Here is an 18740-nt window from a genome sequence, read left to right on the forward strand (position 1 = left end):
ATGCGGGTGGGTAGAAATCGCCAAAGCATTTTCGCCGGACATGATCCAGCAGCTCATCGTCAGTACCCTCAAAGGCGTGTATGAGGCGCATGACTGACTTATTCGTCTCATTTTTTGTGCGAGTGGGGCCCATCAAAGCGCGCAAATTGTGCCACGTGCGGGCCGTGCCCAATGAGCCTCGAAGAGAGTCGCTAAACTGGGCCCAATTGAGTCGCGCCAGTTCTGTAGCGTACTGCTCTGCCTGAGTGGTGAGTGTGGCGATCCTTAGCTTGAGGCGTCGGTTATGTTTTTGCGTCCTCCATCTGCGGATGAGGCTCCTTCGGGCTTCCCACAGATGTAGCAGATGGCCGTCCACTTCCGGCAGTGCAGGTGTTCTGGTAATGATGGTGGTCCAACGCTCTCGAATTTCTTTAAGTTGGGTGCACCAGTCGGTGAGGCTTGTGAGGCTGTCGAGTGAATATTCGCTCTCACGACGAAAGGCGTCCCAGTTTGTGATGCGTGATTCTCCAATAGACCGACGCGCTGCGCTCTCTGTAACTTTTGTGCGGAGAATGAAGTGGTCGCTGCCCAAGGATTCCTGCAGGTTGTCCCAGTTATAGTTTGCACGGCCACGGGCGAAGGTGAGATCGGGGCAAGTGTCCCTGCACACACTGTTGCCGATCCGGGTAGGGAACGCGGGATCCGTAAGCAGTTCAAGCTGAAATTTTTCAGTGGCAGCCGCAAGCTGTTTGCCTTTGACATCCGAACGGTTGTAACCCCAGCGTTCGTCGAGAGCGTTGAAGTCGCCGAGCAGTAAGAGTTGTTTTCCCTGGGCCAATCGGTAGGCACCTTGGACGAGGGCATGGAAATCAGTGTTTTTTGCTTTGGGGCGCTATATACGTTGACAAGGATGATACTCCGCTTTTCTCCTTTCTTTTTTTGCCTGAGAACTAGCTCCACAATCACATGTTCTATGTTGGTGTCTGGGATATTGTCTAAGCCAACTGCGGTTAGCGCTTTGTCAATCAGGATGGCCGCTTTGCCCTTTGTTTGACTATTATAGGACTCATAACCTGAAAATATGGGTGGCGTTCCGGGCTCCTGAAGCGCTATGACATCTGGCCGAGCAAGGTGTGTGTTAATGTACTGTTGGAGGAGGCTCCGCTTTCTGCGGAAGCCGCGGCAGTTCCATTGCCAGACTTCTAAATGTTCGCCAATGAGTGGGGCTGGGCTGCCCATGGTTAGTTCGTTGAGTGGAAAGGCGTGGCTATCGGAATCTCGGCTTGCGACGCCGATGTAGGAGTGAGGGTGAGGGCGCTGGGTGTCAATGCGGGGGTAGCGAGGATTTCGGATGTATGTGATTCCAATCCTAGTCTATGGTAACCTTGATCTGTCGTGGCGTGCGAGCTACGAGTGGCCCTCTTCCTGCGTATGTTTTCGACTGTTTCAGCAATTTGCGCCTCGAAGCGTGTCTCGAGAGAGTCGAGGCGTTCTCCGAACTGCGTGAATACGGCACTGAATTGTTGCGATAGCTGCTGCGCGAGCGTTGAGAGCATTTCGCGTAACTCTTCGCGTGTGACTGTGGTGCCCGACGCAGCAGGAATTGATAGCGCCGTTTTAGGGGTCTTCTGTCTCTTGGGGGAGGTTGGGGTTTTTTTTTCGGTGGAGTCGGGCGGCAATCCAAGACGTGCCATTAGGGCATGAAGTTGAGAACTGTCCTTTGCTTGACGTGCCCTGACGGCCGCCAGCTCGTGTTTGAGTTTTATGTTTTCCGCGAGAAGGTGTTCGTATGCGGTGGACAGGGTATTGAGTGGAGCGATGGGAGGATCTACATTTGCTGACCAGCCCACCTTATTGTCGGCACCGGCTGATGGAGCGGGATTGGGCTTCTCATTATGCTTGCTGGAGGCGTGCTGGGACTGTTGATAGGTGGGTTGCTGCTGCTGCTGCTGCCCCTTGGTCATCTGGTTCTTCGAATGTTGTCGCTGCTGTGGCTGCTGCTGTTGGCCAGGTTCCACAGAAGGGAGGGGCGGGAAGGACTGTGACCTCGAGCGTGAGCGGGAGTGGCTGCATGAGGTCTCGTTGTCCTTGCTGAACCACCTACGTTTGGAAGTGGGTGGGTTACGATGGGGGTTGCGACCTTTGGCTGGTGCTGCTGGTTGAGGAGGTGGCCGTGGGCGCGGGGCCTTCAGTCTCTGAGAGCACTCTTTCGCGCCCGTTAAGTGGGAATCTCCACACAAGTGACATTTGGGAGCACAGGGGTGACCGTCAACGGGGTTGAGGATACCACACTGCCGACACACGGGAGTGTTTGGCGTGGGGCATACGTCTGAGCGGTGCCCCGGTTGCAAGCAGACTTGGCAGGCTTGTCGCGTCGGCTTGTACGGGTGGCAGGCCACCTCCCCACCGTAATACAGTACATATCGGGGCAGAAGGGGGCCTTCAAAAGTGATCACGGCAGATTTGGTAGCACCAAGCATTGGTGCACTGTGCACTGTCACTCCCTGCGTGCGCACGCGGAGGTTGGCGGTGAGTTCTTCCGGAGTTGTGCCAGGGTCTATCCCATGAATAACTCCCCGCAAGGTGCCCTCAGGGGCCGCCACATAGGTATTGAATTCGTAGGTCTTCCTCTCAAGCGTGAGGGTGGTGATCCGACGAAGAATTTCGGCCGTCTCAACATGTGGCGTGCTGGCAATGATGATGTTCGACCCGGGGCGAGTACGTATAATGAAATGATCACCAGTACAATGTTGTCGTGAATTGCCCGCCAGTGCTACGGCTCGGGAGATTTGATGCGTAGTGAAGTTCCGAATGGCCAGGCCCTTTTTCGGGCGCATGATGATCTTTATGTCCGTGCGTGGAAGCGGCGGCAGCTTCCGTCGTAGCTGGCGCGGCTTCGTTACGGGTGGTGGTGTTCGCGCCGGTGCGACGCCGGCCGCGTCTGCCTGCGCAGCAGGAGCGCTCGCACCCGCAGCGGCCCCGGCGTAGACGTGGCTGGGCGGAGTGCTTGCAGGACCGGCCGGCTGCATCAATTCCGCTCGAGCTTTGTCGAATTTTTTATGGCGTTGACGCTGGCGACGGGAAATCGCCAGTTTGCAGTTGGCGTCGGTGTCGCTTGCCGGTCCCAGCGATGCAGACGATGTAGGATGGTGCACGGCAACTTCATCTTCGCTTGCCGAGGTGAGCTCGTCGAGGTCGAGAGATTCCGTGTTAACATGGGTGTCGTTGGGGCTGAATGCAGGTTGAACGCATCCGGTAGTAGTCACGTCAGCAGTTGGCGTAGTGCTAGCGTTCATATTGTTGTGGAAGGGGTCCCGCCGTTAGGCCTAGTCACCCGTACTCGCACAGGCGAGCTGGGTCGACGCTTAGGCCCAGCGCTCACATGGGTTCTTCTGAAGGTGATAGAGCAAAATGGAGATGCTCTACAGCCTCGGGAAGGGTGTGCGGTTCCCAGGACAGTTAAAACTTGATGATCCGACACAGTGCCGGCGACGATATCGAAGTAATCCGGTCAACGAGAGCACACGTTCGGCGGAGCGCATGCGACGCGCGTCCGCTCGCTCCGGCTGGAAATCAGGGAGCATCGTGCATGCATACAAGTCTGGAAACAAAACCACAAAAGAAAGTATAGTCCTATCTCTTTACTTTCTGTCAGCTCTAAACTTTTAAAGCATATTATTTATAATTACATTGTGTAATATTTGAATGCACACAACATATTTTTCCGGTCAAAGCACCGCATTCGGGCAAGCTATTCTACTGTCACACAAGTGCTTCATTTTACGCACGACATCTATTCTTCACCTAACGGGTGAGAACAGATATACGCCATATTTATTCACTGTTCTAAGGTCTTTCTTTCGGTTTGTCACGCTAAGCTTTAGGTTAAATACCCGACATACTTTGGTAGAAATAGGCTACTTGGATGGATGGCAGATTACTTCCGCTTGAGCTCAGAATTTCTAGCGTTTAACTGCTTGAGGTCATCTGGCGTGCAACTATTTTCAGAGGTGCCTCAACGCTTTCTTCCTTGGGCCGTCGATTATTGTCTTTAGAGATGACGTAGCAGAAATATTTGTGAATATTCAATTAAACTTAGAATGTATGCAGACTGCTGCCTTTTATAAAACACCGACTCTAAAGTTTAAAATCAGGAAGCACTCAATAGCGGTTTTTCATTGTTTTGTGACGGGATTAAAACTTGGCAAATGCCTATCTACTTGAGAAAGAGTGTAGTCATGACGTTTTCAAATAAGAAACAACCTCTATAATTTGCACATACTAGGAGTGGCACAGTCTGCTTCATGTAACTGAGTTTAAATAAGCCTTGGTGTAACTCTCACAACAAATTTTATTGGCGAACGCATGTTGAAACAGTTTGTAACAAAGCTTTAAAAACTTTGGTGTCTCCAACCCACGTCAAGCAACTAATAAGCAACGCACGTTAAGCGACTGATGGCGTACAAAACCATGGTCATGCCCATAATCGAATATCTGCCGTGTGTTTGGTCACCTCACCACAAACTTGACAAGTTAGACTCTTTCCAAAAAAGAGGTATGTGGTTTACATGTTGCCGGTTTGATGGTTGATTCTCGCCAAATTCGCATCCACACGCTTTATCGCTGCAGTTTCTCGAACATCAGCGTACATTGGATTGTGTCATCCTCCTGCCTAAAACAGTTCGCGCCTCTTAATATACGAAGAGCGCAACCTTGGAGTAGTTACATTTGTAAGTACAGAATCCAGAAATAAGGACAGAAAACAGCTCTTTCTTGTAATATTCTTTTCTTCCGTAGCGCTGCTGTAGCTACTATTAGGTAGTACTGTTCGTATAATCAGTTACATCCTTCCAAGTTCTGCTAGTGTCCACACTTCATACATTCACACCAGCTTGAATGTTCTGGCACCCGTTTCTCTCAATGCAGTATCTGCAAGCCATGCCCAACGATTTTATATCTGAAATTTTACGTCCTTTGCAGCTGGTCTTGATTGTGTCAAGTTTTTTTTTCTTTTTTTCACGAACCTTGAATCTGTAAAGTAAAATTGACGGGCCTATGTGCACTCTCATTGCTCAGCATTTGAAAAAAGGGTTGCATAAACATGTACTTTGTAGAATCGCGTTTTTCTTCTATGTTAAACATTTATATTTACTCCTGCTATGCCTAAATAACTGAGAAAACAGTATTTGTCTACATTAGCCCATGAGGTTTGCTTGCCAAGTGATTCAACCTAATGCGGCACCCGAAGTGAGTGCGCCACCAACAGTGCAAGATAATGAAGTGACAAACCATACGTACTTGGATGACATATTACTTTCTTGATGCTCTGAGATGCGCCTGGCAGGTGATACAACGCCAATAACAATTACTAACAGCTCTAGGCTACACCTCATAACTTATGATGAACAATTGTGCTGCTAAGACTAGCATCACCCCGTTGAACAAAGCAGGTCGTTTTATGAAATGGTTGCTCAGGCAACCTAAGAAGTTTAATCTGGCTGATTTAAATTATTCTTCCACCTTAATTTTTGTGTTTGCGTGAAAAGTAATACGTATGATGAAAATGTGGCAACGGGTTTCAAAAGTCTTAGAGTGAAGCTCCTAGACTCTTGCCCTGACAATTAGCGACGTCACCGTAACCGTTGCCGATGATGACGTATTGTTAATCATAAAATAATAAAATGAAACAAGACCCATCACCGACCGGAATTTCAACGCGGGCCTCTGCGTGGTTGTAGACCTTCATAACAGGGCCGTACAGGTGCTCAAAACGAATTGGGAAAGATCACATCAGGCCACCATGTTGGACATCGCGTTAACGTACGTATTACAGCGGGGCAGAACAATAAAATAAAAAGCAGCTATCACACAATTTGAATAGCTCGACACGTGACAGCTTTAATGCTTCCTAACCATTACAAAGTGCTCAGCCAAATTTCATCATTAAAAGTAATAGGCAGTATCAAGAAAGTGTAATTTATGAATGTGCCACTCAAATATCAACTTACAGATGTGTCAGAAGCAAATATACTTCGATTATGCGCAGGAAGAAAACTAATAGCGTGCTGGTTGGTATCCAACTTCAAAAAATATTCACGGAGTTGACACCTTGCGAAAAGTCAAAACTTCACGCGCAGCTGGCTTTCCCAAACACGTATCTTAGCTCATACTTCGCATTAGGTCATATTGTTATTGTCGGTTGATTTTTACGCCCTCAACACTTAATATACCGTGAGTCCAACTCACCTTGATTTAGTAAAAGTTCTGGGAATTCTGAATGCAAATTCACGCAGCGTGTGAGGGGCAGAAAGTTAAAAAAAGGGTGAAAGATTGATACATGTAACTGAGAATATTAGGGATAAGTATAAAGAACAGTGTGTTTTTTTCGCCGTGTGTTTCAAAACACCTATGAACGCTAACCTTCCTAGCTCGAAGGCTTTGTGACAGACTAATAACGCATAATGCTTAAGGGCTCTACTAAATGGTCAGCCAATAGAATTCTGTTGTTTACCAGGTTCTGAAAGGCGTAATCTGAAAGGACAAATGAATTATCCAGGAAACTTAAGGCAGGAAATAGGACAATAACTTGCCCGAGCGTCAGCACGTATTGCAAGTTTTACATTGTGATAATTTTTTCAGGAAAATTTGACTGCACCTTGTGGACTAGAAAAGATCTTGTCGGCCGTATCCCGGAAGACTGTGACTTTATATTTCAAGCAAACTGCAATAATGCCGAATATATTTTGAAAGATCTAAAGGCATGCTCCAGTAAGTCCAAATAGCTTTTACGGGAACTTTTCACGATGTATTACCAATCGAGAGAACAATTTGCGAGCATTTTTTTTTTCATTTTTTTCAGATGCCTATGCATAGTGCCTGCCATGGAAAGTGAACTTCATTCTTAGATAAGATGTATAACTCTTCCACTATAGTTTCTAGTTACAGCCTATGATTTTAGTTTGTAGTCTCTTAGGAAACAAGATCATGAAACTTCACACGCAAAGTAATTTTCAAGGCTCACTTTATCACCGCTTCTGTCTTCCTCTCAATATAAATTTTCAGATTCCACATTTTAAAGTCTAATGTTCGCTGCTATAACAGCTTACCTCACTAAAGCTAGGGACATCAGCCACAAATAAAATGATGTAAGGCTTTAATAAAAAATCTTTATGGATGACTTTTGACACCTATTTCATTCCGACTTGAATGTCAACATCAACGAATTGTTTCGTGTCTGCTACTTACCACCATGAAGTAGGCGAGTTTAGTGACTTATTATATAAATAAAGCAGTCCTTTCAGCGCCAACGTTAGTTTTCGCATGAAGATGACTAATATTTTGAGTGCACATGCTCCACATGGTTTAAGTAGAAAACGCAGCGAACTCTTTTAAACTTACCCATTGATGCTGAAATCATGCGTAACTTAACTTTTACGCATAATGAAACTTTCAAGCCACCCTTAAATAATATATTTAGTATCCTGACACCCCCGATTATCGCCACTTCTACAAAAAGTGACAAAATAAATATAAGGTATTATCTTGCACTGAGTAATACAGAACAATAAGGTATTATTTGCCTGCCTACTCACAGACAAAAAGCTTGAATGATCATTCGTGCGGGTGGCTCGAGCGGCCAGCTAGATGTTTCAAGAACATCTGGCTGCCACAGTAAACAGGAAAACCAATCAACGACTTGAACGCCAACATTGTTAAGTTCACACCTATCAACTGCCTCAGCGCGAGCAAAGTAGAACAATGCTCCGTTTCACAGGCTGCTCGCAGTGCAGTCACAGGTAAAGCTCTCTCGTACAATCAGGGCAATAGGGAAACAGCAAATAGTCTCTGATATATTTTTTTAATGCGAAGCAGCTCTCAGACTAGTCTGTGTAACGCTGTCCGTACGTGCCTCCGAGTCAACGCGTCGAACACGCTCCCCATGACCGCAGGTGACGGCAGCGCGTATAGCAAAGTGCGAGCACGGTAACCCGTACGGAAGCGTCTTCAGTGAAAGATCCCGGACAATGACAAATGTTAGTCAAGAACGCTGATCGCTTTCGAGAATGAAGACTGCGCGCCGTTAAACCCGAGGATAAGCGAGCTAAGGAAGTCGAGCGCAAACGCCTTGAATGCGTCCACTACACCAACGAGACGCGAGCCAAGGAAGCCGAGCGGAAGCACCGAGAAGGGAAGGTCAACGCCGGCGAATCCTTGACGTCGTCGTCGTGGGCAACGTCGCAAAAACGCCGCGCGCCCTCCGCTAAACTGTCCGCCGAAACTTCTTGCGCAGCGCTGCTTTTTCGCATTCCATCAGGGTAGCCTTTGGGAAAATGTTAATTTTTATCAATCTAGTCTTGTGCTGCAAGCTGCACCCTCATAAATTAAAAAATTGTTATGCTGGCTATTCGAAAGCTTGCCGAGGCTTTTTTCCAGTGATGAAGTTAAGAAAAAAATTACAGAATATCCATGAAGTAAATAATGATAATGAGTGGGACAAAGCGTCCGTAAGTCCACCTGCGCTTCCGCCCATTCATTTATTCTTGCTTTTGTCCGTGCGTCCGTCGGCCTGTCCGTACGTCCGTCCACTCGTAAACGCGTTCGTCCATTCATGTGTTAGTACGTCCGTCCAGGCATCTTTCTGTGCGTGCGTCTATCTGCCTATGCGTCCGTTCAACCGTCTGTGCAACTGTTCCTCTGTCAATTCGTCTATGCACCCGACCATCATACATTCGTCTATCTAGTGGACACCTGAATTGCCGCCATCTCGCATCTTTTCAACATATATTCATGATATAGAAGTAGCACAATCTAGCGGACGTTCCAAGTACTACACGAGAAGTGGGTACTTACTACTACTACCACCACTACTACTACTACTACTACTACTACAACTACTACTACTACTACTACTACTACTATACACTTCATGGACGCACGACCCATGGCCTAAAGAGTTTCGCCTCTAAATGCCTACAGGAACGCATTTCGTCAGAGTCTTCCTAAAAGGTGTTTCTGCGTTACTTGTATGACTTAATATTCTGAGTGGTTTTCGCAAGCTTTTGCGGTGAACAGCTTCATACATTCTAGAACGACTTTGCATCGAGTGCGGGGACACTGCAAGTATATATACCTTTACGAAGAAAAACGCAAAACTAACCCAGGTGAGCGAGCAAACGCAGTATTGCTGAAAAACTGAGTCGGAACAAAATCCTACCACCGAAGAAACATTGTACTGAGAACGGCCCTGATCGGACAATAAAGCAGGACTATTTTGATCTCAGCTTCTTTAGAAGAGTGGTACAATGCTTTTTTTTTTGAGAAAGCGAAAATTTTTAGCTATCGCAAGGATGCTGCAAAGACAGAGAGAGAGAGAACAACTTTAATGAAAAAAACCAATCGGGGTGCGCTATAAAAAGGCCTAGCCATGAGACAGGCCTAGAAGTTTCAAATATTCGAATAGTGCCTGCATGATGTCTGGGGAACACTTCACCAGCCACTCCTCCAGGGTCGCAGGACGTAGGTTTATGGGTATGTGCTTGAGGCTCTTGTCCATGGCTGCTGAACCACCCGGACATTCCCACACTATGGAAGTTGGTTTGTTTGAAGAGATGCTAATAAATGTGCCTACGACTGTATTGTGGAGAATGATAAAAAATGACAGCATATCTATTGCGTGAATGATACTATAAGTTGGGCGAAGCTTCGAAGGGTTTTATCGGAACACCGTGAATCCTCCATTCGTTCGACCATCCATCCGTCTATCTGTCTGTCTTTCTGTCTGTCTGTCTGTCTGTCTGTCTTTCTGTCTGTCTGTCTGTCTGTCTGTCTGTCTGTCTGTCTGTCTGTCTGTCTGTCTGTCTGTCTGTCTGTCTGTCTGTCTGTCTGTCCCTCCATCTACCTGTCTGTCTGTGTATTCGTCAATTCAGGCTTCCATCTGTGTGTCTGTCTCTCTGCCTATCTGTCTGTCCATCCACACCTCCATCGGTCCACTTAGTGAACATTCCAGTTACCTCCATCTCGCATCCTTTCATCATATAGCATTCTTATACAGGACTGCCCTGTCCATTCTACGCACAAAGCCCATCGATCTGGTTTGCGACTGCCTTTGAAATTCCAGAGCAAAGTGCAGAAGCTTTTTCCTCTAGTACCACTTGACGTAGTTATGGCCATGAATAACACGTCATATATATCTGAGTAACATGAAAATGTGCTCAGTAACATGTAGTAACATGAAATGTGCTCTGAGTAACATGAAAAGTTGCTTCGAGCAGCTAAAAGGCAAAGGCAAAGCTCATCAAGCCTGTCGAACACGTACAAGCAAGTGATGGCCGATACCGTGTGAACTGTATCGCCGAAGCTGCTGGTCACCTCGTAGTACGCCTACTTCCCACCCACTACCAGCTGATCTCTAGAGGGCTTGTATGGAGTGACGTGACGGGCTTCATAGCAGCGTCAAACACGTCGTTCAAGCGTCCAGACATAATTTCTGTCATACCGCAAGGACTCAAGTTAGTGACTGCTGAGAAAAGTAAGTAAATCTTCTCATTTAGTGATTCAATCTTTTGTAAGGTAATCGGTTCAGTCACTCAAATAAATATTTTTACACGTTGCAGAAACAATTGAAAAATTGAACGTGCCAATAACTCTTTGGAACCGGTGGCGATAACAGAAAACGTCGGGCCAGTTTCAATGTTGTGCTAGTCGTTCCTTTCAAAAGTATGCAAAACAAATAAAAAAGGTACGAAGTGCGATATGCTACGAAAATCAAAACCTAATTAGTTAAGTTCACCTACGTCCACACAAATGGACCACTTCTCTAATTAACGGATGCGACATGCGCGTAGGAACACACTTATGACGTGAGCTCTCTTGTGATTGGGTAAGAGCACCCGTACCTCCCACAACGCTGCAAACAGGCTGAGAAACGGAGTATAAGCAAGTGCATAAGCTTTTAATGGCTATGAAGGTAAAGGTGCGAGGGTGAGGTTCTGCTCATGTACTGTGCGCATTGTTCCGGTATGTCATCCGTTTCGTTGTGGAATGTGATGGCGGCACACGACCAACGTTTCATATCGACGCAGACGTCCCTTGGCACACAGTTTCATATAATAATACCTTGAGGAGAATCTGACGCTAGTGCTAAGCGTGATCCTTCAGCGGTGCTTGTATCCCCATAGGAAAGATGGGATGTACAGGCTTCGGATTCGCTTCGGATGAATTACGTTCTTGGGATTCACGATGCTTCTTTCAAATGGAAGCATTTCTTAGTGCACTTTGGCGACTTTGAACGTCACTATCTATCTATCTATCTATCTATCTATCTATCTATCTATCTATCTATCTATCTATCTATCTATCTATCTATCTATCTGTCTATCTATCTATCTATCTATCTATCTATCTATCTATCTATCTATCTATCTATCTATCTATCTATCTATCTATCTATCTAGCTGCCTACGACATTCAGCTCTCCTGGCTGTTTCGATAATTGGTATCGATACCAAACTTGGTATGGCACAAGATGACTATCTGAAGAACATATTTGACGTGTCATAATACGTAAATCTTGAAGTATATGTCGTGTATGTCACGATTTACATTTCATGCTCCTGCAGCTCTTGCGGTAGATTCGTTCATATGGCATGTTGCAAAACTGGTACGGTATGGCATCAATGCATGGCGAACACAAGCAACAGACCTTTACATGATAATCATGAAAGGTGTCTCATGTAACAACATGACTACAGGACACGCTCATGATCCGCTCGCGGCCGTTTCGCTAGCTTCACTTATGCCGAATTTGGTATTACGTGACGTCAAAGGATGACGAAGGTATGTGACTGGTGCAAACAAGATAATCATGAGATACATGTCATATGAGAACATGACTGCATGCCACAGTCAAGGCGCCAATACATTTCGACGTGACGCGGGGCGCGTTTTTGCCGGTGTTCACTTCGTCGCGTCACGCCGGCGTTGCCACTCCAGGCGCCGGTCCTGACATGTACTCGCAGGGGTGTGCGCCATGCTGCGTTGCTTCGACGCATGTGCGTTTCAGTGCATCTGGCGTTTATCTGTAACAAAAAAGCGAGACGCAAAGTTGTCTGGGTAACGCATCGACGTGAAACACAGCATGTTGCATTTCGCGCCGGTTGCCGTCGGGCCGTGCCGATGAACGCTGGTCGCACCGGTCACGCCTAGCAGCAGACTATAGGCACCGTTCAGTCGAGTTTTCCAGTCTGACTGTTGCGCCAGAATACATAGTCAGGCGGATAAAAAAAAAGAAACCTTGAGACAATGTCGGTGAAAATGAAACGCGAAACGCGCATCTCGCGCCCGGCATCTGTCGGCGGATCGGGCCGGGGATACACAGGGACGTGGGCACGCGTCTCTTTTTTGCGTGCCTCTAACGGCGAATGTCAAAGACTTTGAGACGGCGCAGTTGGAGCACCGCAGCTTTCTCTGGTCGGTGTGTGGTGCCCATAGAGTCTTAGCGTTTCGCTAAGGTAGCATCGCTGTGCCCAGCGTGCGCGCGGGTCAGCACTACATTAGAATTTGTATTATGGGCCCTTTACCGGACGCTCGAGGCCGTTTTGCTAGCTCAACATATACTGAAATCGGTGTTACGTGACGTCAAGGGATGAAAAAAGTATATGTCTGGTGCAAATATGGTAATCCTGACAAGCGTGTCATGTAAGAACGTGACAAAATACCACGCTCATGGCGTGCTCGCGGCCGTTTCGCTATCTCCACATATACTAAGTTTGCGTATAACGTGACGTGAATAAATCACGAAGGTAAAAGACACATTCAAACATGATAATCATGACACGTAAGTCATGTACAGCATCATTTACCTCCACGTCGTAACATTGTGCTGATTTTAAAGTGACATATAAAGCTTTCTCGTTCGTGCTTCGAATATCATCGATTCCCTCTGAACGTGGGAATCGATTCCACGTGCCAATTTTTTCGAGTGTAAAACAGAGTCATATTAACTTGTATTTAATTGAAACTTGATTCATTTTTTTGTACGCCGGCTTTATTTGAACACATTTTTGTGACTAGGTGGCAGAGAAACTGTGGGCAAATTCAACCATGAGGGTATGCATTGCTTTGCCCTGGCGTTGCAGATTTGGCATAAGATTTATAAAATTTTTTTAACGCTTCAAAATAAACATGCTTGTTTTTCTCTCTGAAGTATGCACTATCTATTTATCAAAATTTTAATGCAGCATTGGATAATAAACGCTTATAGTTTTTTCATCTGTGATGTTAAGTGGGTCTGTGCCATGGTCCCACTTGTCGGCCCTGAACGCATCTCTAGTTTTGTTGTGAAGTCGAGAAAGCAAATCGTGACGATTCGTCTACTCAGCTTCGTCATTGTTTTGCAGCAGATTTAAAACGAGTTGAGGCAGGACGCGCTCAAGAAATTGTGAACTCGAGATAACATCCTGCACTGGCATAAGACGCTACATATATGCGCAGTGGTGAAGAGACGGCGCTTCATTTAAGCAGTCAAATACGACTTGCAAAGCTCCAACGTTGCAGCAAATGAAGAATCAAATGAAGAAGCTGAAGACCTAGTAGTCTTCACATTCTTCAAACTGTCTCAAATCGCATCTGATGGCCTGCATCGCTCCTTGCTCAGATGTACTCTTTTTTCGATTTTCAGCTTTTCTTTCTATAATTTTTTCAGCCCAAAATACGTTTTCTTTGAAAAACCATTAGCCTTTTGGTTAAGATCCTGCCGCCCGGTTCTTGGCCGATCCCCCTTTGTGGGTGTGCGCCAGAGTGTCAAGGATCATCATCATGATCATCTTCAAACAACAAAGGCACTGCTGGAATTTTTTTCGTCGCATCCCGCTACCCGCAATGCGCAAAGAATGATACCTAAACTGTAGAAAAAGGTCTGTACACCGTTCGCTAGCTAAACCTATCTAATCGCTAAACCTATCGCTTGTTGTAAGTTCAGTGCCGCTCTCTGTCTCCTTCTTTTTCTTGTCTCTCGTTATTGGCGCTGTTTTTTATGTGAATCCTATCTAATCCGAAGCCTGTACATCTCATAGTTTTCATGAAAGTACACGATCTAAGTACCAGATTCTTCTCTAGGTGTTATTGTATGAAACTCTATGCCGCTTGGTGTTCAAGGTACGTCAAAAAGCACGGCTTTTTTCATATGTTCAAAAATGTGTAGTCACATTGAATAAACTAAAAATATTTCGAATGTATACGGGTGTTAGCTGCGCCCTGTGTCAAAGAGCCAATTGAAAAAAAAAGAAATGAAGGCAGCGTTTTTGATATCTAACGTTTAAAATGAGAAGACAATTGTAAGACTACTTTATTAACAGTAGGATACGCATCAATTGGTTGTGTAGCCTTCGCTACACTGAAGTTGTCCGTGACTATATCAAGTATAAGTGCAGCTCTCAAAGAGTTCATTATTAATGACGAGCTTGAAGCAGGTTATTGTGCTGCAGCTGAGTGTAATTAACAAACCATAACATGCTCACCGAATTACGCCGCCGGATCACTGCTTTGGGGAGGGTTGGAAGCGAGCCGCAAGCCGTATTACAAATTTTCAGCTCACCAATTTCGCACTCCGTTTTTTGTTCCGCTCAAATTCTCAACGTTGCCGGAGCGCAACCTACGTTTTTAGTTTTAGCCAAACGTCGTTTGGTCAACGCAATCGCGATGTCACCGGTGCATCAAAGTTGTTTTGAAAGAAAATAAACATGGTTCTTATTTTGCAACAACATAAAAACTGTTTTTTAGGAGTGTGAATTCATTTACCATTTGAAGCATGAGCATTTTTTTGGCACCTTCACTTGAAGCTGGATTTCAATCGAAGTTTTCAAGGCAGCCCAAATGCGTTTGAAACGCCCTGTACTGAGGCAGCACGTTCACCGCCTAGCCGTGTGGCAAATCAAACTAAAAAGCTTTTCTTAAATGATGGAAGAGTGGGTGCTGTTAAATACTAAATCATTACTATTGTTACGTGAAATGACTCACTAACAAAAATTCGCGAAGTTTCTTAGATGGAAATACCAAAAAAACATCACGAGAGGCTTCTTTATGGTCCCAAGTGTCAGCTCTAGATCATTTCGTGGAACTTCATCCCAAATGCGCGGATCCTCGAAGGGACCGGCTGCGACGACTTCTCGCAAGACTTACAGATCCTTGCGTGTCTTGAAGTGCCATTGATTAGAGCGTGTTTGATGGACGACCACTGCGTTTCCCGAGCAGCGCGGACTTGTGGTACAGGAGGCTGCCATTTGGATCGCTTCTCCTCGCCTCACCTGATCCTTCGCTCGATACGACGGTCTGCTCACACGTTCACTGCCTGACCGTATAGCGCATGCGCAGTGGCGCAATGACTGACTGGCTGAGGAGAACGGGAGGCAAAAAAACGCTAAACTAAATGTCCCTTTTATTATCTTCTCATACTACTACCGTGGCTCGCCCTAATACTGCAGCGACGACTGCATGAGCCCTACCTTCATACCTTTAGCGGTGAATTTCACAATTGAAGAGGATATCGGAAATGCTTTCAGCAGATGGTTCATCACCATGAGACCTTGCTGGTTTGGTTGGTTGCGAAAATTTATTGTGGTCCTGCAAGGCGCGCGTCAGCGTGCAGCGGGCGACTACCACGTCGGGACCGTTAGGCCAAGCCTATCGGCCGCTCCGCTGGCCTGCTGGACGGCCCAAAGTTGGTAGGGCCACATCACACCTGACCAATGCATTGTTGGGGTCAGTGTACATCGCCTTGCACTCCCAGAGCATGTGTGCCAGCGTGGATACATCCCCACATGCGGGGCAAGCGTCATTGGGGAACACGTCAGGATAAATAGCGTCAAGGGATCTCAGGTTAGGGTACGTGTCGGTCTGCAGTAGTCTAATGGTAAGGGCCTGTGGCCTATTAGGTATTGGATGAGGGAGTGGTTATATTCTTCGTGCGAGGTAAAAATGTTTTGTTATTTCGTTGTACGTGGCAGGCGCATCTCTGTTTTCCGCAACCCCGTTGGCCGGGAATCATTGCCCGGAACCGGCGCGGTCGGTTAGCGAGTGCACGGCCTCGTGGGCAGACTCGTTGAGGTGTTGGGGAGTGCCTGGAACCTGACCAACATATGCAAGAAACCAGATCAGTACGTCGTGCTTGATGCCATCGCGGCCACCCCTCTGGAGCACGCGCAGGGCTTTCTTGGAGCTTACACCGCGCTCTAAAGCGCGAATAACTGACCTAGAGTGACTATAGATGACGTCCCTTTCACCTTCCAGGATGGCCAGGGCGATGGCCACTTGCTCGGCAATCGTCGGATCGTCAGTGTGAACCGATGCGCTGTTAGTTATTTGCTGTTTGGAGTCGACGACGACTGCGGAAAAGGCGCGGCTCCTACGGTATGCTGCCGCGTCCACAAAGCTGACGCCGCGCTCTTCACTGTGAATCTGCTTGAGAAGAGCGGCAGCTCTAGCCCGTCGCCTACCACATTTGTGCTAGGAATGGACAATCCTCGGTATCGGTGCCATGGTGATGACGTCGCGCGTCTCACGGCGCAACTGTCTGCTCTTCTGGTCCACTTCAGCCGGAGAATGACCGAGCTCTCGGAGTATATGTCTGCCGGTCTGGGAGCTCGAAAGGCGCGCAAGCTGGGCCCGCTCCTGCGCTTCGGCAATCTCCTCCAACGTATTGTGTACTCCGAGCTAAAGCAGGCGCTGAGTGCGCGTCCTTCTCGGGATACCGAGGGCCCGCTTGGCAATCTTTCTAAACAAGACGTTGATCTTGTCACGCTCGGCAAGCTGCCAATTGTGCATGGTCACGACATATGAAAAGTGGCAGAGCACAAAGGCATTAGCCAGGCGGATTATGTTGTCTTCCTTGAGGCCTTGGCAGCGGTTGCCCACCCACCGAACCAGCCGAACCACGTTATCCGTCTTGACGGCGAGCTTGAGTATAGTCTTGCCGTTGTAACTATTGGACTCGATGGTCATGCCGAGGACCCGAATGGAGTCGACTCTCGGTATAGCGCCACCATCTACGGTGTAGAGCTTGATATCACTCTTTGAGATCGGCTGCCAGTTTTTAGGCTTGGGCCCTCGCCTAGTGGGTTTGTAGAGGAGGAGCTCGGAGTTGTTTGGTGAACACCTGAGGCCTGTAGGACGCAGGTAATCTTCCGTGGCGTCTATGGCCTCCTGCAGGGAGCGCTCGACTTGCCCGTCGCTGCCACCTGTGCACCAAGTGGTAATACCGTCCGCATAAATTGTGTGGTGTATGCCTTCGATACACGAGAGCCTCTTGGACAACCCGACAATGACAAGGTTGAACACGGTGGGCGATATTACTGACCCTTGTGGCGTGCCGAGCGAGCCCTGCTCGATCTCCTCGGAGACAAGGTCTCCCACTCTGAGGGTGGCTCTCCTACGGGTCAAGAACGATTTGACATATTCGTAGAATCTCACTCCAAGGCCGAGCTCAGCAATAGACTGCAACACGAAAGAGTGAGTAACATTGTCGAAGGCAACGAGACCTTGTGCCCAAAAAAGTTTTACTGCTTGCGTATCGCCCTTCTGGGACAAGTGACATCATATATTGTGCGTTTGACAACCTCGGAATCTCCCTGTCCGCATGCTATTGATGTTTCTGAGGAACAGTTAGGGAACTCGAAGAAAATAGAACAGTAGCACCACCTCAAAAAAACCTTCCATACAACATGTCAGGAAAGTGAACTAAAAGTTTTTATTGTGATATCAATTATATGGACCCTCCTCTGGATTTTGCCGACGGCTTCGCCGTCACTGACCGTATATTTTTACCTATATATATATATATATATATATATATATATATATATATATATATATATATATATATATACAAACGCAAGAAAAAAGCAATCCAGAAAAAAACTCTGACGCGCAGAATCAAATGCGAGACCTATGAATTGATAGTGCGAGGCGTTCGCTTCTGAGCCACGAAGGAGCACGTTGTTCAACGTTCAAAGGGCAATGTATTCATATCTACCACTTACCACACGTGATGGGCATTTTAGGGAAAACTATCATGTTTTAAGCATTACCAGCAAGGTGACACAATGAGCGCACGTCGCCACATCGTCACGACGCGGCGGCATGCGCCCCAAGGGGTGACGGACGACGGACTAAGTGGTGAAAACGGCGAAATCTTTGATTGATATGTGGGGTTTAACGTCCCAAAACCACTATATGATTATGAGAGACGCCGTAGTGGAGGGCTACGGAAATTTAGACCACCTGGGGTTACGGCGAAATGTTTATGATGGCTTTTCGCTTATGCAAGCGTTGCTCAAGAGGGTTCTCTTTTTGCACAGCTGGCTCACTCAAATATTTTCACGACTGCATGTTTGTTGGCGGCTACTCGCTGGAGTTGAAGGCGTTGCACCTTTACTACTTCGGATATTAGCTTTTAGAAGGTAAAACGAGGTCGCACCTGGGCAATTTCCGCTGCGGTCCTCTGTTTCGCGCATAAGCTAACACAAATAATATTTGTGTACAAGGTGCAGTCATTTTGCGACGCGGTTCTGCTTTTTGCTACAGCAGGCGTCGCTTGCATTCTACTTATTTCTACATTTTTCACTGAGCGATGCGCCACCTTCCAGCTTGCACGCTGTCTGGTACATGAAGCTTATGTAGCATTTGCAGCGTACACGTTCGGTATACGCAGGTTTGTGCTTAGCACACAGAAATGTACATAGCAGGTACCAATCAATTTCCCCGGACTA

The 18740-nt window shown here is 46.9% G+C and overlaps 1 protein-coding gene across 1 annotated transcript in view; it reads left to right on the forward strand.

Moving 5' to 3' along the window:
- The window catches only part of LOC119186866 (uncharacterized), a 221925-nt gene extending 214769 nt beyond the window's left edge, over positions 1-7156 (forward strand). The window contains exons 10-11 of the mRNA XM_075869532.1: positions 6619-6747; positions 6839-7156. Coding sequence (XP_075725647.1) covers positions 6619-6747; positions 6839-6852 — 143 coding nt within the window. The 3' untranslated portion in view covers positions 6853-7156. The remainder of the gene's footprint in view (positions 1-6618; positions 6748-6838) is intronic.
- Positions 7157-18740: the final 11584 nt, after the last annotated feature.

Source organism: Rhipicephalus microplus, chromosome 7, assembly GCF_043290135.1.
Source record: "Rhipicephalus microplus isolate Deutch F79 chromosome 7, USDA_Rmic, whole genome shotgun sequence".
NCBI lineage: Eukaryota > Metazoa > Arthropoda > Arachnida > Ixodida > Ixodidae > Rhipicephalus > Rhipicephalus microplus.